At 43.6% G+C, this 23758-nt stretch overlaps 2 protein-coding genes across 2 annotated transcripts; both read right to left on the bottom strand.

Moving 5' to 3' along the window:
* Window positions 1-431: 431 nt before the first annotated feature.
* LOC150013566 (lipocalin Can f 6.0101-like) lies at window positions 432-7065 on the bottom strand. The gene is made up of 7 exons (XM_090275250.1): window positions 6970-7065; window positions 6473-6609; window positions 5652-5725; window positions 4871-4981; window positions 4440-4541; window positions 4221-4266; window positions 432-723 (listed from the first exon to the last, which is right to left on the bottom strand). Exons 1-7 carry the CDS (start codon window positions 7063-7065, stop codon window positions 432-434), a joined length of 858 nt encoding a protein of 285 aa, XP_090131376.1.
* A 10625-nt stretch (window positions 7066-17690) lies between these two features.
* LOC150013567 (major allergen Equ c 1-like) lies at window positions 17691-23136 on the bottom strand. Its single transcript, XM_090275251.1, has 7 exons — window positions 23041-23136; window positions 22562-22698; window positions 21685-21758; window positions 20883-20993; window positions 20450-20551; window positions 20230-20275; window positions 17691-17808 (listed from the first exon to the last, which is right to left on the bottom strand). The coding sequence occupies exons 1-7, from the start codon at window positions 23134-23136 to the stop codon at window positions 17691-17693; spliced, it is 684 nt and encodes a 227-aa protein (XP_090131377.1).
* Window positions 23137-23758: the final 622 nt, after the last annotated feature.

The raw sequence follows: 23758 nt of genomic DNA on the forward strand, positions 1-23758 counted from the left end.
GAATCCACAGAATACTGGAATTTCCTTATAACTATTAAAAATTCCATCAAGGTTGTTAGCAACATCAACTTACAAAAACAACTGCATTTCTCTATAGCAGCAAAAACTCATGAAAAAAACTAATGGTTTAAAAACCACACAAACAGTCCTGGCCAGGTGGCTTAGTTGGTTGGGGCATCATCCCATACTCCAAAAGGCTGTGGGTTCAATTCCTGGTCAGGGCACATACCTAGGTTGTGAGTTCCATCCTCAGTCGATAAACATCCTCAGGTGAGGACTGAAAAAAGAATTCTTAAAAACAAACAAACACAAACAGCGTTTTCAGGAAGATGGTGCCAGAGTGAAGAAGGAAGCCCCTGCCCCTCCCAAAGCAAAAGCAAAAGCCAAAACCAAAGCAGAGGCTTTGAAGGCAAAGAAAGCTGAGCTGAAGGTCATCCACAACCAAAAAGAGGAGACCGCATGTCAAACACCTTCCGATGGCCAAAGACACTGCGGCTCTGAAGACAGTCCAAGTATCCACAGAGGAACACACCCAGGAGACACAAGCTTGACCACTCGGCCATCATCACCTTCCCCTGACCACCAAATGAGCCATGAAGAAGGAAGATGGCAGTACACTTGTGTTCATTGTGGATGTCAAAGCCAACATTCACCAGACCAAACAGGCTGTGAGGAAACTCTATGACATTCACCTGGACAAGGTCAACACCCTGATCAGGCCTGCTAGAGGGAGGAAGGGGTATGTTTGGCTGGCTCCTGACTGTGATACTTTTGATGCTGCAACAAAATTGGGATCATCTGAACTGAGTCAGTCTGGCTAATTTTAATTACAAAAATTTTACACTGTAAAACAAGTAAACTGGTGAAAGTATATAGGAATTAACAACCAAGAATACACAAAAATACTACCAAGGAGAAAATTTTAAAACTCTAAGAAAGGACACAGATGATGATCTGAATAAACTGACAGACACGGGGCTCACTTGATTTTGACCAGTGAGTCGGGTGTCAGACCTCTGACCTCCAAAACTGTGGTATCACAAGCACGCTGTTTAAAGGCACTGAGTTTGTGGTGATTTGTTCCAGCACAAACAGGAAACTAATACAGGACCATTTATCCTGTCCAGCTGGATGCCAAGAAAAGAGTTTCCTAGCTGTATTTCTGATACACAGGCAGAGTGAACTCTCAGAAGGAACTAAGCATACATGATCAAGTGAGTATCCAATTCACACTAGCCTGCATTTGGTCTATTATTCCATGGTGCTCTTTGCAACAGGTTCATTTCTCTTTCTTTAACCAACTCATTGTCAGATCCTAAGAATGTGTTGATGGACAGTGAGGCGATATAGAGTGACACAAGACTAATAAAAAAAAAAATGTCATGGTGAAAAATCCTGTATAACACTTGACAGTGAGCTTGGCTTTCCAGTCCCTGAGCAAAGTGCATGAAGCAGCAGTAGCATAGCTCGCATTGATGGCTGATCCCACCATAACTTTCCTTCAACTCCTGATTTTATTCAATATTCTAGAAAATGAAAATATAGAGTGGAACATTCCATGTCTTTTCCCATGTGTGTCTTTTAGATGAAATAATCACTGATCTTGGCTGACTTGAATGACAGTGGAATAGGAGGTGCCAGACCTCATGTCTCCATGGAAACACCGATTTTAACACCGTCATAGGTGAGAATACCTTCATGGTAGTCCAGGCGTACAACTGAGAGGTTCCAGCACCCAGGTGAAGAAAATAATCCTAGACATTGATGCACCGAAGCAGGTAGGAAGGCCAGTTTCCCTTCACCAAAGTCGCCCCCACCCAAGGTAAGCACAAAACTGGCACCGCTGGGAACCTGTTAGAAAGCAGAGTCTCAGGCGCCACCAAGACCTGCTAACTCAGAACTAGCCGTGTCTCAAGGTGCCCAGGTGATTTGTGTGCACGTTCAGAGAGACACTGCATTGTCGCACATACAGGGATTATTAATAACACATTCCATTGTTCTCTGTTATTTACAATGTATGTGAATGACATCACACCACATATATCTAGTCTTGAACAAGTGTTTTTGAGATTTAACCATGCTAATATGTATCTAGTACATTCCCTAACTTGTGGAAGGATATTCACATTTATGTTGCTGATAATAAAATCTGTCAGGAAATCAATGTATCAGTGGCATTAACATAGTGCAATTGGGTATATACGACCACTAGGTTGGGCGGGATAGGGAACATCCTTCCCAAGGAGAGTCAATCACTGTGTGTGGCTTTAAGACTAAATGTTACATACCCAGGAGAAAACAATGTTTTCAAAGTCCTGTAGCTTCAATGTCAGTGAGAACACTCAAAGTATCCTAGCCCAGCAAGGATACTGTTACATAACAGGGCACCTGTACAGAATACGAAGGGTCATTCACCCCAATTTGAATTGAATTTTATATTCTTTATATATTTAGGGAAACTAGCATCCCACTTAGGATGTGCACGGTAGGTAACAGCGGTGGTGACGGAGGTTTTCTGAGAGCCTGAAAGAACGCCCACTACCTCCCAGCACAGATGGTGCAGAGAAGCTGGGGTGTGCAGGCACTTCCTGAAACATGGAGCCCCGGTGTCAGCCTCAGAAGCAGCATCTGTCTCTCAGTACCCCCCTGAGAAAGAGAATTCTAGGATGGGACAAACTGTGGGCAGGCTCATAGTTTGTTTTATCTGGTCACTAAAAAACAGGCAAATCAGATCTGGCTAGTGTAGTTCAGTGGACTGACCTCTGGCCTGTGAACCCAAAGGTCGCCGGCTCCATTCCCAGTCAGGGCACATGACTGGGTTGTGGGTGAGGTGCCTAGTTGGGGGCCTGTGATAGGCCGTCGATCAAGGCATCTCTCACATTGACGTTTCTCTCTCTCTCTTTCTCCCAACCTTCCTCTCTCTCTAGAAGTAAATAAAATCTTTATCTAAGAAGCTAGGGAACCATATAGGTACAGGGCCAAGGAGATCCCTTCATTCTCTGTCAGCCCCATGTCTCTCACATACACAAGGATAATCACACAACTGCAAGACAAATCATTTATTGACCAGGTAGAGCAAGGTCTTATTCATGGTAGAGTTCTCCTGAGTGTGGCAAAGAGAGTCCAAAATTTGGAGAAAACCTTAGATTCTTGGTAAGTTGATGACAATTGGAAAGATCCTGAAGATTCAGAGATAAGGCTTCATGACAGTGCTGGAAATCAGGTTGCAAAAGTTGTCACAAGATGGCACAGGGACCATGGAATGAAGCATTCACCCAACCCTAAATAAGCAGGGGAAAGAGAGAGTGCACAGAAATCATTAAGCACTTCCTGGATCGAATGAAAGACAAAGAGAATTTCTATGACAGAGAACATGGTGAAGAAGTAGGTATCAACCTGCACTCTAACCTATGCTACTTGTCAGAATAGGGGGAAGGAGGGCATGGAGTCAATTATTTTTTTATCTGTCACTGATCCCATCTTATCCTTCCCTAAACGGAGTCTATGAAAAAAAAAAAGAGGAATCAGTGAAGGACCCTAGGCTGGTTTTTGCCATCCTCTGCATTAAAGGTTTTGAAGAACTGTGAATAAATCAAGAAAGAATGACAAAACCATAGTTACCATTTATTAAGTGCTGACTTTATGCAAGCCATAGATGCTAAGACTTTCCCATATATTATCTGAATAAAACCCCACAATAAATCTGGGAGAGGAAACAGATGAGGAAAATCAGAGCCTATTGTCCAACAAGAAGTTCAGCTCAATTTCCAGGTCACAGGATACAGATTTCCACAGACCAGAGGAAGACATTATTACCAAAATTGGAGGGTGAGACCACCAAACCGGGCCTTGCAAGATGGACAAAACCCAGAAGTGTATTTTTGTTTTGCATACACACCCTAGTACTCTTTTTTCCTATTTTAAATTTAAGTCTTCATGCTTTTTACAATATTATCAATTACCGAGGCCCTTTCAGCAGCAGGATACCCACACAGCAGCCCTGTAAGGTATACATCGTTGTTTTCCTTTTAGCTGTTAGCTCATTTGCTCTAAAGCTCATGAAAGGAGCAGGTCCTAACCCTGGACTCCAGCTCCAAATTTCCATCTCACTCATCAAGCTTCCTTACTGTTTTTGCATTGTAATCTTTCGGCATAAAGCCCTAATGGTTTTGGAAGGCAGTGACCCCTGGGCCATCCCCTCTCCACCACACATCACCCACCTGGTGGCCAGGGCCCCACGGCTCCCTCGGGCATGGAGACAGCGATCTGCAGGGACAGGACAGAGCATAGTCAAGCACAAGCCCATTTATTTCCCAGCGAGAAACCCAGTGATTTTTCAGGTTAGGACAGGGGACCGATTGGAGATGTTACCTTCTCTTGGGTTTTCCAATCAGTGACATGGAAATTTAGGAAGAGAAACCAGAGAGAACTCAACTTACCGGCTTTGGTCAGGTCCAGTATGTTTTCCTTAGCAATTCCAGAGTCTTGGCAAAGTTTCTCAAACCTCTTCTTGAGTTGTGGACTCACATCTAGTTTTCGGGCTGTGGAAAGAGTGACAATAACTGCTATGTCTTATGTGTTTGTCATTGAGACCCTTGGGCGCAGAGGGGACAGGTGGATGGGAAGTGGATGGCAGTGATTGGTGCTTAGGCAGAAGTTGGGGATGGGATATAACCTGTCTTGACTCTGAGTTTTAGGATATCCTTCTTGCATGGTGAGAGATTTCATCATCATCCCATCACTGAGCCTGAAGGATTACCCACGGTGAGCACTTCTCTTCAGAGGAGGTCAGATGTCTCAGGGTTAGACTAAGAGAATCTTTTTGTCTCCAGCCCACTCCAAGGGGAGCGTAAATGTGAAAATACTCTACCATAGAGCTCCATCACTTGGGTTTCTTTCCCATTGTCGGAATTCAAGACATAAATCATAACATAGTCACTATAGACTGCTTCAATTATGTGAAATGTATTGTATCCATCATCTGTGGAGGAAACAGAACAGTGCTCAGAACTCCTTTAGTCCATGGGAAGCAAGGGAAACTCTTTACCTATTTTCTTTTACAGAACAAAGCCAAGTGCATATCCTGGAAGAGGTAAAGAGTAACGTCTAAGGCCTTCCATTAGCTCCCTGGGTTTCACTGGACACTTCTAAGGATAGAAATGACAACCAGAGGTACACTGATTACTAGTGGTAGAAAATTCAGGCACAGCTGCAACTTCCCTTCTATTATCTTCCCTGAGGCTCCCCCACTTCTGCCCACTATGAGTTTCTGTCCTGTCTATAGCCCCACTGCCATCACACATTGTCTGAGCAATGTGCTGTGGCACCGAACACCAGAAGCCATTAGAGTGGGCATAGACTCAGAAGGTATCCAAAAAATTTACTTTTCTTTGTGAACCAATTTTCCTTTGTTGCACGTGATACATAAGATCAAATTGCCATCTCGTTCTGAGGGTATTATGTGTCAGCCATTGGCTTTGACACACAAGGTTCTCCCACATAGTAGAGAATATTGGCTATAAATGGCCTCATGAATATTACCTAAGAAGCTTTAATCAGCAATTGATCTCGATCCTAAAGATATTGGAATTTAGTAGATTTATTGCAGTTGGAAGTAGGATTTATGAAAACTTTTTAAAATGTATACTTACAGACAACACTATATACACCTTTTTCTTCTGTTTCATCACAAATGAAAGAAATGTCAGTACACTCTCCACTAACCCTGTAAAACAGAATGAGCTGATTGATGCCCAAGAGATATTGATGAGGCTGGCACCCTCACCGTCCACCTGTAACTTGAGTGTGTGATTTCAATTAAATGTTGAAAACTTTTAGTAAAAATTTGAAAGAGCTTTTATTTTCTTATTTGACTTTATTTGCTACTTTAAGAATGAGTCAGCTGCTGATACCAATACTTCCACTATTACTGTTGCTAAGCTACCTGTCTAGATAATTAGATGAGTGCTCAGATATGCCAGCATCTCAGATAAATGCTACATTAACGATGCCTCATTCATTCCTCGTGAAAAAAAGAGCAAAAAACAAACAAACAAATAAAAAAAGAACAGAAAGAAAAAAATCCATAAAAGAATTACTATCATCCTCTTTTACTCAGGGAATATAGGGGTGGAAAGAGATAAAATTTCTAGGTCACAAAATTACTAAGAATTTCAAGAGCGAGAAAGGCTGTTGATCCCCAATCTTATACCCTTAAGTGAGGCTATATTGTCACACTACTTATGATTCTGCTACCTCTGCCCCTCACCTCCTCTACTCCCATTTAAATCTGTGCCTGTCACCAATTCTTATCTCTGAATCTAGAGAACCTTCAGGTTCTTCAAGTCCTGGATCAGTGCTTGATAAGGGACTCTGATTTGGCTGGTGTGTTTGTATTCTGTGTGTGTAGAGCTCAAAACATATAAAGGCTTCTGGGGTTTCTTTTTCTCAAAGTATAAAGTGCCATACTTACTTTTTATGATAGTTAAGGAAAAGAGAAGAGTTACCCAAGATTTGCATGTATTCCACAAAAAGTCTCATGCTACCATTTTTTTCTATCTTTTCCTTCATGTCTGAGGCCAAAAGAATGGAATACCATGACCCTGAAATCTGCAAGAAATCAGTAAAATGATAGGAAAAGAAAAGAAGAGATGGGACATTGCATGAACTCTTATCTACTTGAACTCTAGTCCGTGGGACAGGACTCATGGGGGTGATGTGAGGATGGGATTAGAACTCAGGTCAACTGGCACCACATGCAAGGCTCTTTCCACTGTCCCTGCAGTGAGAACAAGGTCCCCAGTGCTGTCACCTTTCCACATGATACAATTGCTCTTGATCTGAAGTCACAAATGCCCTCCCCCACCCGTTGTCTAAGATGTGAAAAAAAAAAAAAGTAGACCTCCAGTAGGGCCATCTAGCTTCAGAATCCCCTAAACAGGCCCCAAAGTCAAATCTCCTGCAGCTCACCTTTGACATATCGAAGTTGCTTGTCATGACATCATGGTTCCCTTCATGATGGGCACAGACCAGGGTCAGCCCCAGACACAGCAGCAGCAGCTTCATCTTGGAAGGGACGACACTGACTCAGCGACGGTCACTTGGAATGAGTCCCTCCCTGATGGTGGCTCCACTCCCTAGTGCCCTGTCTTTATACTCATTCTGGGTCCAGTTATTTGTCCGCGGGCACCACGTTTTCCCCTCCCACTCGGTGAGTGGTCTGTAGTCACTGATGGGAGGCCAAGCTTGTTTCTGTCCATCTCATCTCTTCCGATCTACTTAGTGACCTGAAATTACTCAGAACACACACCAAAAAAAAAAAAAAAAAAAGTGGATGCCATGAAAGGCTGCCCTTTGGAAACAGATTTAACTGTGAAATCAGAAAGCCTATTATGTGCGGCAGGAATAGATTCAGCTGGGAAATGCAATGTGTGGATGAGCCATGGCTCACCACTCCCGTGGTGTGAGGAAGTAGGTGAGTGACTCCGTTGTAACCAGCCTTAGGATGAAGAAACTATCTCTGCCAAAGATGGTAGTGCCTACCACAAAGCATTGCAATCGCGCAGATTAGAATTGGGTTGAATAAAACAATTTCTGGAAAGTATAGTGTCTAGTATAGAACAATTTTAACTCCTTTTCCTTGTTGTCTAAATTCAACCACAATAAACGAACAAATGTTAAATCACTACGTATACCTCACTACATACCATAGATCTCTAAGAGAAATGGAGAGATGGAGGATGTCATCCTCATATAAACTTCATTCTGCAAGCTGATGAGGTAACCCAACTGAGGGGGACAAAGTCCAGACCATTGTGGGTCAGAAAAGAGGGTGATTCTGGGGATGTGACATCACATAGAGAGTGCTTAAGAACACAGGCTTTGGGGTCATTAGACCTGGCTTCATTCCTGTCCCTGTCACTCTGAAGCCATGAGGACAGATTTAACCTCTCAGAGCCTGAGTGTCCTCATCACGGGGATAACCGTACCGTCCGTAGATTGCTGCAGGGATGCAATGGGATGGTGTGTGTAGAACCCTCAGACCAACGTCTGGCACTTCTGGGCAGGTGGGGTCAGAGGATGATTTCTGGGAAGGTAGGTCTTGGGAGAGGTCTTATGTGTTAGGCAGGGGGTGGAGATGTGGAGAGCATGGGGGAGGGGGATTTTGGTGAGAGGAATGTTGTCATTTAGGCCCCTGTGCCCACAACTGGGGCTTCTTAAAAGTTATGGCTCATTTCTGCCTCTTGCTAAAGGGCCCCTTCTGCACCTCCCTCCCAAACCAAAAATACCAGAGTCATGGGAGGAGCTGGGCACACGGCGGTGAACCTAGGACTTGCAGTGTTCTGTCTTGGCCTGTTTTCCAAAGTTCTCCCAGTCCCTTGTGCGATCATTGCTAGGCATGCTCAACTGATACAGAGTCCCTGCTGTTTTGAGGTCTGTGCTACTTTAGGCACCGTGGGTGGCTGTAGGTCATCCTGCCCCTGAGACAGAGGAGCCGATCTTGTCAAACGGTGAGAAAGACTGTGTACTTCGTTTTGTCTAGTTGATTCTCTCCAAGAACAGATGGCAGCCTCTGAGCAACCAGGTTTGCAGGATGAACTGGACTGTGATGCTGAGGGGCGGTCAGACACTGCAGCTGCCCACGCGGTCTCCATTCCCTCCCAACGCCCCTTCCAACTCTGCCCCCTATCCCAGCACCGCATTGCTATTTCCTGCCTTGGGATCCCACTGTGTGCCCCAGGGAGAAACGAGAAATGAAGGCATAAGCCACAGAATGTTCTTCCACCCAGTCTTTTAGGTTTTAATACCCAAATATTCATGGTATATTTGTTCTGGCAGTCGTTTTGGAAAAAAAACTTATGTTTACATTTTAAAAATGTAAAGCAACATTTTTAACCATCTGTGTGGAAAACTTGAGTTACATTTTAAACACAGTTGAAGAACTTTGGAATCATGAGCAAAAGGGATTGGGTCTCTGACATTTTAAGGAAAGCATCACTGGATACAGTTAAAGACTTCCGGCCAAGATGGAGGCCTAGACTGACACGCTTTGTCTCCCTCCACAACTAAGAAGGACTACAACTACCGCAAAACCAGAAACAACCAGAAGTTCCAGAAAATAAAGCTACATGGAAGTTGAACATATGAAGTTATAAACAAGTGGTGCTCGTCAGACAGGTAGGAGGGGCAAAGTCGGGGCAGAGAGGTCAAGCTGTGCTGGTGGCGGCAGCTACAGCAATGGGCAGCAGGACGGTGGTAAGCACAGACACCCATATTTAAGGAGAGATGGGAAGCACCTGGGAGCACCCCCGACTGCAGTCCAGACCTGTCAGCTCGCAATTCCAATGCCGGGAAAGGAAGAGCCCCCATTGCCTCAGACTGTGAGGCCCAAAGGGAGTGGGGACAGAGGAGGAGGCTTCCGGTCTCTCAGTAGAGAGAGAATGGCAGGAATCCATCTTGGACCCCAGCCCCCACACAAAGCACCACAGTGTGGTGAGAGGGGTCGCCCAGTAGTGATGTGTGCACAGGGCTCTGCCCCCGATAGCGTAGGAGGTGTGACAGCCCCACCGAGGAAGGAAAGGTAAACAAACCTGTCAGGATGGCAGGGATCATGATAGAGATCCCAGTCACGCAGCTGATCAGACAACAAATACATGATTTAACGGACCAGCAAATAGATAATCTTTCTGAGGCTTGGTTCAGAGGTATAGTTATAAGACAGCTTACAGAACTAACATCGGATCTTAATAAAGATGGGGAATGAAGGCTAGTCCTGCTGAAATGGACAAAAACACATACAAAACAAGTGGTGAGGGAAGGAAAACCAGAGATCAAATCAACAAATCGGAACATAGTGAAGGAACAGTCAATCAGTGCAGAAAGAGGAAACAAAAAGTGAGGAAAATGAGGAAAGGCTCAGAAACCTATGGGACAGCCATAAGCGATCCAACATTTGAATCATAGAGGTGCCAGAAGGTGAAGAAGAAGAACTAGAAATTGAAAAAGTATGTGAAAAAATAATGAAGCAGAACTTCCCTAACTTGGGGAAGGAAATAGACTTACAGGTCCAGGAAGAACAAAGAGTTCCAAATAAACTAGACCCAGGGAGAACCACACCAAGACACATTATAATCAAGATGTCAAAATAAAGGATAAAGAGAGAATCTTAAAAGCAGCAAGAGAGGAGAAGAGAATTATATACAAAGGGGTCCCAATTAGAATATCAGCTGATTTCTCAAAGAAGACTCTGCAGGCAAGAAGGGACTGGCAAGAAATATTCAAAGTAATGAAAAGCAAAAATCTACCACCACGATTACTCTATCCAGTGAAGCTGTCATTCAGAATAGAAGGGCAGAGAGAGTGCTTCCAGGACAAAGTAAAACTGAAGGAGTTCATTAGATCCAAAGCACTGTTATATGAGGTGTTAAAGGGTCTGGTTTATAAGAAGGAGGATCAAAACTATGAACATTAAATAGAAAACTGTATCACAACAACCAACAACAGAAGCTAGGGAATAAAAACAAAAGCAAACTAAGTAGACAACGAGAGTGGGAAAATAATTATAGGTAGGGGGAACATATAGGGGGGAGGTCAGTGGGGAGGGGGAAGGGGAAAAGGGAGGGAGATGGTGCAGGAATTAAGAAACATTGTAGGAGGGAGTGGAGTAGATAGGAAGATGTTGAGAACTATATGCACAACCAAAGGTCATGGACTAAAGGCGGGGAGAACTGGAGGGAGGAGTGTCACTGGGTGGAGGGGAGCAGAGGGAAAAGAAATTGGGACAACTGTAACAGCATAATCAATAGAACATAAAATAAAATAAAATAAAATAAAATAAAATAAAATAAAAAAGGATCACTGGCCTGGTGAACACCAAACAACCGGTTCGTGTTTGGAGATGAAGAAGCAATGTTTGAAGCTTTCTATTTGAAAACATTACAGTTTACTGTTTTCATGTAGGCACTTAATGTGTTTTACTTGGATTCTAGGAAACTCTTGGGAAGTTTTGGGTTTCGTATAAGACATTATAATTTTTCCCACTTAAACTACCAAGGTCAGTGAGGCAATGGAGAAATTGGAACTCTCACACACTACCGAGGGAAATGTAAAACAGTGCAGTCACTCTAGAAAAGTTAAAGGCCCCTCAAGATGCCCGCCCAACTGCTTGGCAGACAAGTCTGAGCCCAGGGCATTGATGAGGTCACCGGTGAGGGGCCTAAGCCATTCTCTGGAACTCTTAGTACATGGGCCAACCTGTGATCATCGGCCTCCACCAACCAGCCATCTGCAGGGCATTGTTAGGGGCAACTCCAGACACACCTTCCCAGCAGCTCTGGTTCTTTGGTTCTACTTTAAGGAGTAGTAACAAAACCAACGCATTCCAGCCTTACATTAATGGTTTTTCAACTCTGACTACACTTTTGAATTACCTGGGGAACTTTAAATAATTCCTGTACACAGGACATGGGGACCATTTACCATTCCATCACTAGTCAAAGCAAGTCACAGGGCTTTCCTGTGCAGGTCAGGGAAGCCCCCTCTTTAAGCCGACGCCTGTGGAGGGCCGGTGTCGAGGGAGCTAAGCCCTGTTTCAGGTGCTGGCTGTTGAGTGAACAGAATCAACTCCTGGATTTCATTGCACTTAACTTCTAGTAAGTGGGCCCAGGTTGTAACCAAATCAATGGGAGAGGCAGTCAAAGGAGGTGGGACAGAGCACTACTTAATGCTTGGGGTTCAGAGGAGTCCTCTGAGGTGAGGTGACACACTGGGAGGGGAATGTCATGAGTGGGTTGGACATGCAGGTATTTGAGGGTCCAGTATTTCACACAGAGACAGGATGCTCGTGGGTGTCTGAGGAAAAGTGTGTGTGTAAGGATTCAAGTTTAACGGGAACATGGGAAACGGCAGGCAGCTGTGCGAAGCCTGGCGCTGGGTCATCGCTGTCAGGGCAGCTGACCAGGCCTTCTCTCGGGGCTGAGATGCCATGCCAGTCCTCTGTCTTCTTTTACCAAGGAGTCAGCCAGCAACCATCTATTCTTCTAGTACCCAATCAAAGCCATCAGAATGTTTTGTAAGCAGCAGAACAACGTTTCAGAAAAGCTAACTTTCAAGAACAACCGCTGGCATCTTCCTGATGGGCCTGCTTCCAGGAGCAGTTTCAAGTCAAATCTGTCCTGGGGCCAGACACTCAAAAGGCAGTGTCCCCTAAGCCTGAGGGGAGATCTGGAGTCTTCCCTGTTGCTCTTGAAACCCCGAATAACCTCAGGGTATCCTGTTTTGACATTTACTCTGGAAGTGTATTTGACATTTATCAGCATTTCCTCCACTCAGCTTTAAATCATTCAAGGACAGCAATAAAGGACAATTTTAAACCATATCCTTGAGGGACTCTGGCCAAGATGGAGGCATAGACAGACACATTGCATCTCCCTCCACAACTAAGAAGGAATACAACTACATCAAAACTAGAGACAACCAGAAGTTTCAGAAAATCGAGCTGCATGGAACTCCAACAAACATAGATATAAAGAAGAAATACTCATCCAGACAGGTAGGAGGGGCAGAGCTGGGGTGGAGCCGGGCGGAGAATATGCGGTGTGGTGGTAGTAGCAGTGGCAATGGCAGGACGGCCGAAAGTGCAGTCACACACTTTTAAAAGTAGGGAGGGACACTTGGGGAGCACTCCCAGCACCAGACCAGACCACACAGTTCACGGTTTCGGCACCGGGGAAAATAAAGTCTCATTACTTCTGACTGTGCAAACCAGTGGGGTTTAGGGTAGAGGAAGAAACTGCTTGTCTCTTAGTAGAGTCTGCTTTTTTAAAGGGCCCCGACAGTCCTAGAACATCTACAGATCCACCCACTCTGGGAATGACAGCCAGGGCAACAGCTAGAGAGGCACCAGTCCCATGCAGAGGTGGGAGAAGTGCCTGGAAAGGGGGCAAGGGCTGAGCAAATGGTATTGTTCCTTATAAGGCCCTTCCCCCACATACAGCACCACAGTGTGGTGAAACAGGTCGCCCTGTACTGATGAACAGCTAAGGCTCCGCTCCTTACATACACATAACAGGTGTGACAGCTCTACCTAAGACACCAAGGCAAACAAACAAAGGAGCCTGACAAGATGAGACAAGAGAGGTATGGCCCAAGAGAGGGAATGAATCAAGGTTCCAGTGGGAGAACTAAGCAATGAGGAACTACCCAACCTCACAGTCATAGAGCTCAAAATGCTGGTGATAAAGGTGCTCACAGACTTGACAGATATACTTAAGTACGGCAAACACATAGGGGAAGAAGTGAAGGCTATGCTAAATGAAACAAAGGAAAATCCACCCAAAACCAATGGTGAAGGGAAGGAAACCGGGGTTCAAATCAATGATTTGGAACATAAGGAAGAAAAAGACAGTCAACCAGTACAGAATGAGGAAACAAGAATTGAAAAAAACGAGGAGAGGCTTAGAAACCTCTGGGACAACTTTAAACATACCAACATCGGAATCATAGGGGTGCCAAAAGGAAAAGAGGAAGAGTAAGAAATGGAAAGCTTATGTGAAAAAATAATGAAGGAAAGCTTTCCAAATTTGGTGAAGGAAATAGACATACAAGTCCAGGAAGTACAGAGAGTCCCAAACAAGCTAGACCCAGAGAAGACCACACCAAGACACATCATCATTAAAATGCCAAAAGTGAAAGATAAAGAGAATCTTAAAAGCAACAAAAGAAAAGCAGAGAGCTACCTACAAAGGGGTGTCTATAAGAGTATCAGCTGACTTCTCAGAGGACACTTTGCAGGTAGGAAGGGACTGGCAAGCAGTATTCAATGTGATGAAAAGCAAGGACCTACAACCAAGATTACTCTATCCAGCAAGGCTATCATTTGGAATAAAAGGGCAGATGAAGTGCTTTCCAGACAAGGTGAAGCTAAAGGAGTTCATCATCACCAAGCCATTATTATATGAAATGTCAAAGGGACTTACTTAAGAAAAAGAAGATCAAAACCACAAACATTAAAATGACAACAAACTCACAACTATCAACAACAGAATCTAAAAAATAAAAACAAAATCCAACTAAGCAATCCAGAATAGGAACAGAATCATAGGTATGGGGATCATTTGGAGGGTTATCAGCTGGGAGGGGCAAGGGGGGAAATGGGGAAATGGTGCAGGGATTAAGAAGCATAATCGGTTGGTACAAAATAGACAGGGGGAAGTTAAGAATCATATAGGAAAGGGTGAAGCCAAAGAAGTTATATGCATGATCCATGGACATGAACTAAGGGGCGTGGAATTGCTGGTGTTAAGTGGGGTACTGGACAGGGGGGAGCAAAGGGGAAAAAATTGGAACAACTGTAATAACATAATCCATAAAATATACTTTAAAAAAATCTCCTTAAACCCACAGTTAGATCATTTAATGCCCATTTTATTGATGGCTCTCTGAGGAGTTAGATATGAAAATCTTGTGTATTGGGGGGACATTGTAATACAAATACCCATACCAAATAATCAGGAGAATGATCATGGTACAGAGAAGGGGCCAGCAACCTTTTCTCTAATGCGCTGGATAGGAAATACTTTAGGTCCTGCAGGACAAGGGGCATAGTCAAGATATTATGTAGGTACTAATACAATAATAGAGAAAACACATTTTCACACTTTTTTGTTGAAATACAAAATAAAATATTGAGTATAATTCTTTGAAAATACAGATCTCTTAGTGAGCAGAACGGTATCTTTTTTTGAAACTTGCTTTACTGGGCTTGAAAACAGTTGTTCCTGATATTGCACTGATTGCAAATGTCTCGGTTCACAGGCAGTATAAGAATAAACAATGGGCTAGATTAGGGCTGTGATCCATAGTTCTATACCGCCTGGTACAGAACACATAGTTTCAATATTTATGTATCCCTGGAGGTTCTGGCTAAAGTTATAAGAAGAGGAGAAAAATGAGAGAGAGAAGCATAAATATTGGGAAAGGTATTTTGACACTATTTGCAATAATATGACTATGTACCTAACCTATAAAAAAGCAGAATCCACAAATTATTGAAACTATTTCCTTGTAACTATTAAAAAGTTCATCAAGGTTGCTAGAGACATCAAATTACAGAAATCAATAGATTTCTCTACAGCAGCAAAAACTTATGATAACAACTAATGGCTTAAAAAAACACAATTAGCCTTTTCATGAGGATAGCACTCAGAGCAAAGAAGGAAGCTCCTGCCCCACCCAAAGCCAAAGCCAAAGCAGAGGCTCTGCAGGCAAGGATGTCAGTGCTCAAAGGCATCCACAACACACACAAAAAGATGATCCATATGTCAACCACCTTCTGATGGCCAAAAACACTGTGGCCCTAAAGGCAGCCTGAGTATCCTCAGAGGAACACACCCAGGAGACACAAGCTTGACCACTTGGCCACCATACATTCTCCCGACCACTGAGTGAGCCTTGAAGAAGATGGAAGACAGCAGTACACTTGTGTTCATTGTGGATGTCAAGGCCAACATGCACCAGACCAAACAGGCTGTGAGGAAGCTCTATGACATTCACCTGGACAACGTCAACACCCTGATCAGGCCTGCTGAAGGGAGTAAGGTGTATGTTCTCCTGGCTCCCAACTGTGATGCTTTTTTTTTTTTTAAGTATTATTTTATTGATTATGTTGTTACAGTAGTTCCAATTTTTTTCTCCTTTGCTCCCCTCTGCCCAGTAACTCCCTTAACACCAGCAATCCCACCCCCCTTAGTTCATGTCCATGGGTCATGCATATAAGTTCTTTGGCTTCACCCTTTCCTATATGATTCTTAACTTCCCCCTGTCTATTTTGTACCAACCGATTATGCTTCTTAATCCCTGAACCATTTTCCCATTTCCCCCTTTCCCCCTCCCAGCTGATAACCCTCCAAATGATCCCCATACCTATGATTCTGTTCCTATTCTGGATTGCTTAGTTGGATTTTGTTTTTATTTTTTAGATTCAGTCGTTGACAGTTGTGAGTTTGTTGTCATTTTAGTGTTCATAGTTTTGATCTTCTTTTTCTTAAGTAAGTCCCTTTGACATTTCATATAATAATGGCTTGGTGATGATGAACTCCTTTAGCTTCACCTTGTCTGGAAAGCACTTCATCTGCCCTTTTATTCCAAATGATAGCCTTGCTGGATAGAGTAATCTTGGTTGTAGGTCCTTGCTTTTCATCACATTGAATACTGCTTGCCAGTCCCTTCCTACCTGCAAAGTGTCCTCTGAGAAATCAGCTGATAGTCCTACAGGGCATCCCCCTGTAGGCAACTCTCCACCTCTCTCTTGCTGCCCCCAGGACTCTGTCTTCATCTTTCACCTTTGGCATGTCAATCATGATGCGTCCTTGTGTGGTCCCCTCTGGGTCCAGCTTGCCAGGGACCCTCCATGCTTCCCGGACCTGTATGTCCATCTCCTTCACAAAATATGAGTTTTCCTCATTTTTTAAATTTTTGCTTCCTCATGCTTCACTGGTTGTCTGTTTCTTTCTTTCTGTTTTCCAAATCATTGATTTGAACCCCAGTTTCCTTTCCTTCACCATTGATTTTTGTGGATTTTCCTTTGTTTCACTTAGCATAGCCTTCACTTCTTCCCTTATGCGTTTGCCATGCTCAAGCATATCTGTCAAGCCTGTGAGTATCTTAATCACCAGTGTTTTGAATTCTGCATCTGTTAGGTTGTCTATCTCCTCATCTGTTAGGTTGGCTATCTCCTTGTCGCTTAGTTCTCCCAGGGGAATCTTGATCCATTTCCAATTTTGGGTCATACTTCTCTCTCTTCTCATTCTGACAGGCTCCTGTGTTTGTTTGCCTCTCCGTCCCAGGTAGAGCTGTCCCTCCTGTTACCTTGTAAGGGGTGGAGCCATAGGGATTTGTCAGTACAGGGTGACCTGTTTCACCATGTTGTGGCGCTGTATGTGGGGGAGGAGTCTGAGAGGGAACATGCCACTTGCCCAGCACTCTCCCCTTTTCCAGGCACCTGTCCCACTTCTGCAACGGACTGGTGCCCCTCTAGCTGCTTCCCAGGCCATCATTCCCAGAGTGGGTGGGTCTGCAGATGTTCTAGGACCGTGGGGGCCCTTTAAACAAGCGGACTCTGCTGAGAGACCAGCAGTTTCTGCCTCCGCCCCAACCCCCACTGGTTTACACAGTCAGAATCAATGAGGCTTGATTTTCCCTGGTGCTGGGACTGTGAGCTGTGAGGTCGGTGAGGAGCCAGAAATGCTCCCCAGGTGTCCCTCCTGACTTTTTAAAACATGTGCCTGTGCTTTCTGCTGGCCTGCCGCTGCCGCAGCCTCAGCCACCACCACACCATGTCCTCTCCACCCTGGCTCCACCCTTCCCACCTGTCTGGATGAGCACCTCTTTTCTATATCTTTGTTTGCTGGACCTCTACGCAGCTTGACCTTCTGGAACTTCTGGTTGTTTCTAGTTTTGAGGTAGTTGTGTTCCTTCTTAGCTGTAGAGGGAGACACAGAGTATTTGTCTACATCTCCCAACTGTGATGCTTTTGATGTTGCCCACAAAATTGTGATTATCTGAACTGACTCAAGCTGGCTAATTTTAATTATAAAAAATTTACAATGTAAAACAAGCAAAGTGGTGAAAATTTATAGGAATTAATAACCAAGAATACACAAAATGTCTACCAAAGAGAAAATATTAAAACCCTAAGGATGCGCATGGTAGATAACAGCGGTGTTGAAGAAGGTCTTCCGAGAGCCTGAAAGGACGTCCACTGCCTTCCAGCGTGGATGGTGCAGAGATGTTGGGGTGTGCAGGCAGATCCTGAAACATGGAGCCCTGATGTCAGCTTCAGCAGCAGCTGTCTCTCAGTACCTCCCTGAGAAAGAGAATTCTAGGATGGGGCAAATTAGGGAAGGCTCATAGTTTGCTTTATCTGGACACTAAGAAAAAGGCAAATCAGCCCTGAGTGGTGTGGCTCAGTAGATTGAGCTCTGGCTTGCAAACCAAAAGGTCACCAGTTCCATTCCCTGCCAGGGCACATGCGTGGGTTGCAAGCAGGTCACCAGTCGGGGGCCTATGACAGGCACCAATCAATATATCTCTCAAATTGACATTTCTCTCCCTCTCTTTCTCCCTTCTTTCCTCCCTCTCTAAAAGTAAATAAGTAAAATCTTTTTCTGAGAAGCTAGGAGACCATTACAGGTACAGGGCCAAGGAGGTCCCCTCATTCACTGACTGTCAGCCCCATGTCTCTCACGTACACAAAGACAATCACACAACTGCAAGGCAAATCATTTATTGACCAGGTACAGCAAGGTCTTATTCATGGTGGAGTTATCCTGGGTATGGAAAAGAGAGTCAGAAATTTGGAGAAAACCTCAGATTCTTGGTGATTGATAACAATTAGAAAGTTTGTGAAGATTCAGAGATAAGGCCTCATGGATGACAGTGCTGGAAATCAGGTCACAGAACTTGTCACAAGATGGCTTGGGGACCATGGAATGAAGCATTCACTCGGCCCTAGATAAGCAGAAGAGAGAGGATACAGAAACTCATTAAGCATTTTCTGGATTGAATGGAAGACAAAGATAGTTTCTATGACAGAGAACATGGTGAAGAAGTAGGTATCAACTTGCACTCTGACCTATGCTACTTGTCAGAATAGGGGGAAGGAGGGCATAGAGTCAATTGCTTTTTTATCCGTCACTGATCCCATCCTACCCTTCCCTAATTGGAGTCTATGAAAAAGAGAGAGGAATCAATGGAGGACCCTGGGCTGGTTTCTGCCATCATCCGCATTAAAGCTTTTGAAGAATTATGGATAAATCAAGAGAGAATGACAAAACCATAGTTAACATTTATTAAGTGCTGACTTTATGCAAACCATAGATGCTAAGACTTTCCCATATATTATCTGAATAAAACCCCACAATATAGCTGAGGGAGGAAACACATGAGGAAATTCAGAGCCTATCTTCCAGGTGGAAGACAACTGGAAGGTCAGCTTGATTTCCAGATCACAGGTTAGGGATGTGCCCAGATCAAAGGAAGACATTATTGTCAAAAATTGGAGGGTGAGACCACAAAGTCAGGCCTTGCAAGATGGACAAAACCCAGAAGTCTATCTGAGTTTCACAGTCACCCCCAGTACAGGTAACCCCTGTATAACACGGTTGTTAGGTTAGGTTACTAACAAATGCCGTGTTATGCGAATCCGTATTACATGAAACAAAGAACTAGTACAAAAAGAGGGGTTAGGTTCCAAAAAGTTTTAAAGCATACTGTTATATTTTTATAATTAAGAGAAATATCTTTATGAAAGCAATTTTCATAAAAAGTATTACATATTAGTATGAATTAAGTAATGTTTTCTTCATCATCACTACTAAGCTTCATCAACAGAATGTGTTTTCTTTCTGACAAGATGCCCTTATCCTCTGAACTTTCTTCAGCATTATCTTGATTTCTATGCTCCACTTTTGGCAAAAAATCTGTTATTTTAGATTGCTTGCTTTTAGCTGAGAGATCTTTATAAATTTTGTTATACAGTGCTAAGCACTTTTGAAGTTCTCTCTTAAATTTTGTGTTCTTTTCAGTGCAAGGATCTTCACCTAAGAAATAGGACTCCAGATGTTCTGCTAAGTCTAGGCCTTTCTTTATGCTTTTTAGAGTAAACTGATACAACATATATACTTAATGAAAAATTTTAATGTGTTATCCTTTGCTCTTAAAAGCTTTTATCATGTTCAGTATTGTACAGGGATTTTCCTAATGTGTTATAAAGGAGTTTTCCTCAGTTCTCTAACCATGTTAGAGCAAAACCATGTTACAGAAGTACCGTGTTATATGGGAGTTTTCCCAAATTCTCTAACTGTGTTGGAGTGAAACTGTGTTATAGAAGTACTGTGTTATACAGGAGATATCTGTATTCTTTTCCTATTGCAAATTTTGAGTCTTCATGCTTTTTAGGACATTATCAATTACTGAGGCCCTTTCAGCAGCAGGATATTCACACAGCCTTATAAGGTACATATCATTGTCTTCCTTTTAGCTGTTAGGTCATTTGATATAAAGCTCATGAAAGGAGCAGGTCCTAACCATGAACTCCAGCTCCAAATTTCTAGCTCACTCCGCAATCTCTCTTACCAAATTATTTGTATTGTAATCTTTCGGCATAAAGCCCTAATGGTTTTGGAAGGCAGTGACCCCTGAGCCACCCCCTCTCCACCACACATCACCCACCTGGTGGCCAGGGCCCCACGGCTCCCTCGGGCATGGAGACAGCGATCTGCAGGGACAGGACAGAGCTCAGTCAAGCACAGGCCCATTTCTTTCCCAGTGAGAAACCCAGTGATTTTCCAGCTTAGGACAGGGGACTGATTGGAGGTGTTACCTTCTCTTGGGTTTTCCAATCAGTGACATGGGAATTTAGGAAGAGAAAACCAGAGAGAACTCAACTTACCAACTTCGGTCATGTCCACTATGTTTTTCTTAGCAATTCCATAGTCTTGGGTACGTTTCTCAAACCTTTTCTTAAGTTGTGGACTCACATCTGGTTTTCGGGCTGTGGGAAGAGTGACAGTAACTGCTGTGTCTTATGTGTTTGTCATTGAGACCCTTGGGCGCAGAGGGGACAGGTGGGTGGGAAGTGGATGGCACTGATTGGTGCTTAGGTAGAAGTTGGGGATGGGATATAACCTGTCTTGGCTCTGACATTTTTTAGGATATCCTTCTGGCACTGTGAGAGATTTCATCATCTCTCATCACCAAGCCTGAAGGATTACCCATGAAGAGCACCTCTCTTCAGAGGAGGACATATGTCCCAGGGTAAGACTAAGACAACCGCTTTGTCTCCAGCCCACTCCAAGGTAAGTGCCAGCATGAAAATACTCTACCATGGAGTGCCGTCAGTTGGGTTTCTTTCCCGTTATCGGAATTCAAGATATAAAACATAACATGGTCACTATAGACCGCTTCAATTATGTGAAATGTATTGTATCCATGATCTGTGGAGGAAACAGAACAGGGCTCAGAACTCCTTTGATCCATGGGAAGCAAGGGAAACTCTTTACCTATTTTCTTTTACAGAACAAAGCCAAGTGCATATCCTGGAAGAGGTAAAGAGTGACATCTAAGGCCTTCCATTAGCTCCCTGGGCTTCACTGGAGACTTGTAAGGATAGAAATGACAACCAGTGGTACACTGATTTCTAGTGGTAGAAAATTCAGCCACAGCTGCAACTTCCCTTCTATTATTTTCTCTGAGGCTCCCCCACCTTCCTCAGCCACCTCTGCCAACTATGAGTCTCTGTCCTGTCTATAGCCCCGCTAACATCACACACCCAGCAGTCTGTCTGAGCAGTGTGTCATGGCAATGAACACCAGAAACCATCAGAGTGGGCATGGAATCAGAAGGTATCCAAAAAATTTACTTTTCTTTGTGAGCCAATTTTCCTTTGTTGCAGGTGGTACATAAGACCAAATTGCCATCTCATTCTGAGGGTATTATGTGTCAGCCATTGGCTTTGACACACAAGGTTCTCCCACATAGTAGAGAATATTGGCTATTAAATGGCCTCACGTATGTTATCTATAGAGCACTCATCAGCTATTGATCTCGATCCTAAAGATATTGGGGTTTAGTAAATTTCTTGCAGTTGGAAGGAGAATTTACAAAGAATTTTAAATGTATACTTACAGGCAACACTATATACACCATTCTCTTCTGTTTCTTCACAAACTAAAGAAATGTCAGTACACTCTCCATTGACCCTGTAAAACAGAATGAGCTGATTGATGCCCAAGAGATATTGATGAGGCTGGCACCCTCACCGTCCACCTGTAACTTGAGTGTGTGATTTCAATTAAATGTTGAAAACTTTTAGTAAAAATTTGAAAGAGCTTTTATTTTCTTATTTTATTTGCTACTTTAAGAATGAGTCAGCTACTGATACCACTATTACCCTATCAGCACTTCCACTATTAATGTTGCTAAATGACCTGTCTAGATAATTAGCCAAGTTTTCAGTTGTGCCAGCATCTCAGATAAATGATCTATTAACATTGCCTCACTCAGTCCTCACAAAAAAAAAAAAAAAAAAAAAGAAGAAGAAAGAAAGAAAAAAAAAACCCATAAGAAAGAATTATTATCATCCTCTTTTACACAAGGGACAATTGGGGTGGGAAGAGATAAAATTTCTAGGTCACACAGCAAATAAGATAGTTTCAAGAGAGAGCAAGGCTCTTGGTCCGCAACCCTATACCCTTAACTGAGGCTATATTGTCACACTACTTATGATTCCTATACCTCTGCCCCTCACCTCCTCTACTCCCATTTAAATCTCTTCCTGTCACCAACTCTTATCTCTGAAACTAGAGAACCTACCGGTTCTTCTAGTCCTGGATCAGTGCCTGATCAGGGACTCTGATTTGGATACAGGCCTACAATGTAAGTGCACATAGGAAAGTGCCTGCTGGTGTCTTTGTGTTGTGTGTGTGTAGAGATCCCAACCATACTAAGGCTTCAGGGTCATTTTTTTTTTTTTTTCCTTCCAAGTATAAAGCACCATACTTACTTTTTATGAAGGTGAACGAACAGAGAAGAGTTATTCAGGACTTGGATGTATTCCACAAAAAGTCTCAAGCTACCATTTTCTTCTATCTTTTCCTTCGTGTCTGAGGCCATGAGAATGGTATACCACTCCCCTGAAACCTGCAAGAAATCAGTAAAATGATATGGAAAGAAAAGAAGAGACAGGACACTGCATGAACCTCTGACTCCTTGAACTCTGGTCCATGGACTCATAGGGGTGATGTGAGGATGGGATTAAAACTCAGGTCAACTGGCACCACACGTAAGGCTCTTTCCACTGTCTCTGCAGTGAGAATGAGGTCCCCAGGGCTGTCACCTTTCCACATGGTACAATTGCTCTTGGTCAAAAGTCAGAAATGACCCCCATTATCTAACATGTAAAAAAAATCAAGCCCCCAGTAGGGCCATCTTGCTTCAGAATCCCCAAAACAACCCCCCAAAGTCAAATCTCCCCCAGCTCACCTTTGACATATCGAAGTTGCTTGTCACGACATCATGGTTCCCTTCATAATGGGCACAGACCAGGGTCAGCCCCAGACACAGCAGCAGCAGCTTCATCTTGGAAGGGACGACACTGACTCAGCGACGGTCAGTTGAAGTGAGTCCCTCCCTGATGGTGGCTCCACTCTCGTCGCCCCTGTCTTTATACTCATTCTGAGTCCAGTTATTTGCCCGTGGGCACCACGTTTTCCCCTCCTACTCGGTGAGTGGTCTGTAGTCACTGATGGGAGGCCAGGCTTGTTCCTGTCCGTCTCATCTCTTTCCAATCTACGTAGTGACCTGAAATTACTCAAAACACATTCTCAAAATAATAATAATAATAATAATAATGGATGTCATGAAAGGTTCCCTTTGGGTCCAGATTTAACCGTGAAATCAGAAAGCCAATTATGTGTGGCAAGAATAGAGTTCAGCTGGGAAATGCAATGTGTGGATAAGCCATGTACCAGCACTCCCATGGTGTGAGGAAGTAGGTGAGTTACTCCATTGTAACCAGCCTCAGGACAAAGAAACTGTCTCTGCCAAAGATGGTGGTACCTATCACAAAGCATTCCAATAGCCCAGATTAGAATTGGATTGGATAAAATACTACTTCGCTATATACCATAGATCTCTAAGAGAAATGGAGAGATGGGGGACGTCATTCACATATGAATTTCATTCCATAAGCTGATGAGGT

Source organism: Furipterus horrens, unplaced genomic scaffold (genome assembly GCF_987537825.1).
Source record: "Furipterus horrens unplaced genomic scaffold, mFurHor1.1.pri manual_scaffold_4, whole genome shotgun sequence".
Lineage (NCBI taxonomy): Eukaryota > Metazoa > Chordata > Mammalia > Chiroptera > Furipteridae > Furipterus > Furipterus horrens.

Bases quoted from the DNA above. Each gene is read 5' to 3' on its own strand.
- LOC150013566 (XM_090275250.1), bottom strand. From the start codon at position 7,065: ATGAAGCTGCTGCTGCTGTGTCTGGGGCTGACCCTGGTCTGTGCCCAT. The intron at 4,982-5,651 runs GTAAGTATACAT...TTTCCTCCACAG, and splicing joins AGGTGTATATAGTGTTGTCT to ATGATGGATACAATACATTT. The intron at 4,267-4,439 runs GTAAGTTGAGTT...CTGTCCCTGCAG, and splicing joins ACTGGACCTGACCAAAGCCG to ATCGCTGTCTCCATGCCCGA.
- LOC150013567 (XM_090275251.1), bottom strand. From the start codon at position 23,136: ATGAAGCTGCTGCTGCTGTGTCTGGGGCTGACCCTGGTCTGTGCCCAT. The intron at 20,994-21,684 runs GTAAGTATACAT...TTTCCTCCACAG, and splicing joins TGGTGTATATAGTGTTGCCT to ATCATGGATACAATACATTT. The intron at 20,552-20,882 runs GTAGAGTATTTT...CTCTTCCCACAG, and splicing joins CCAACTGACGGCACTCCATG to CCCGAAAACCAGATGTGAGT.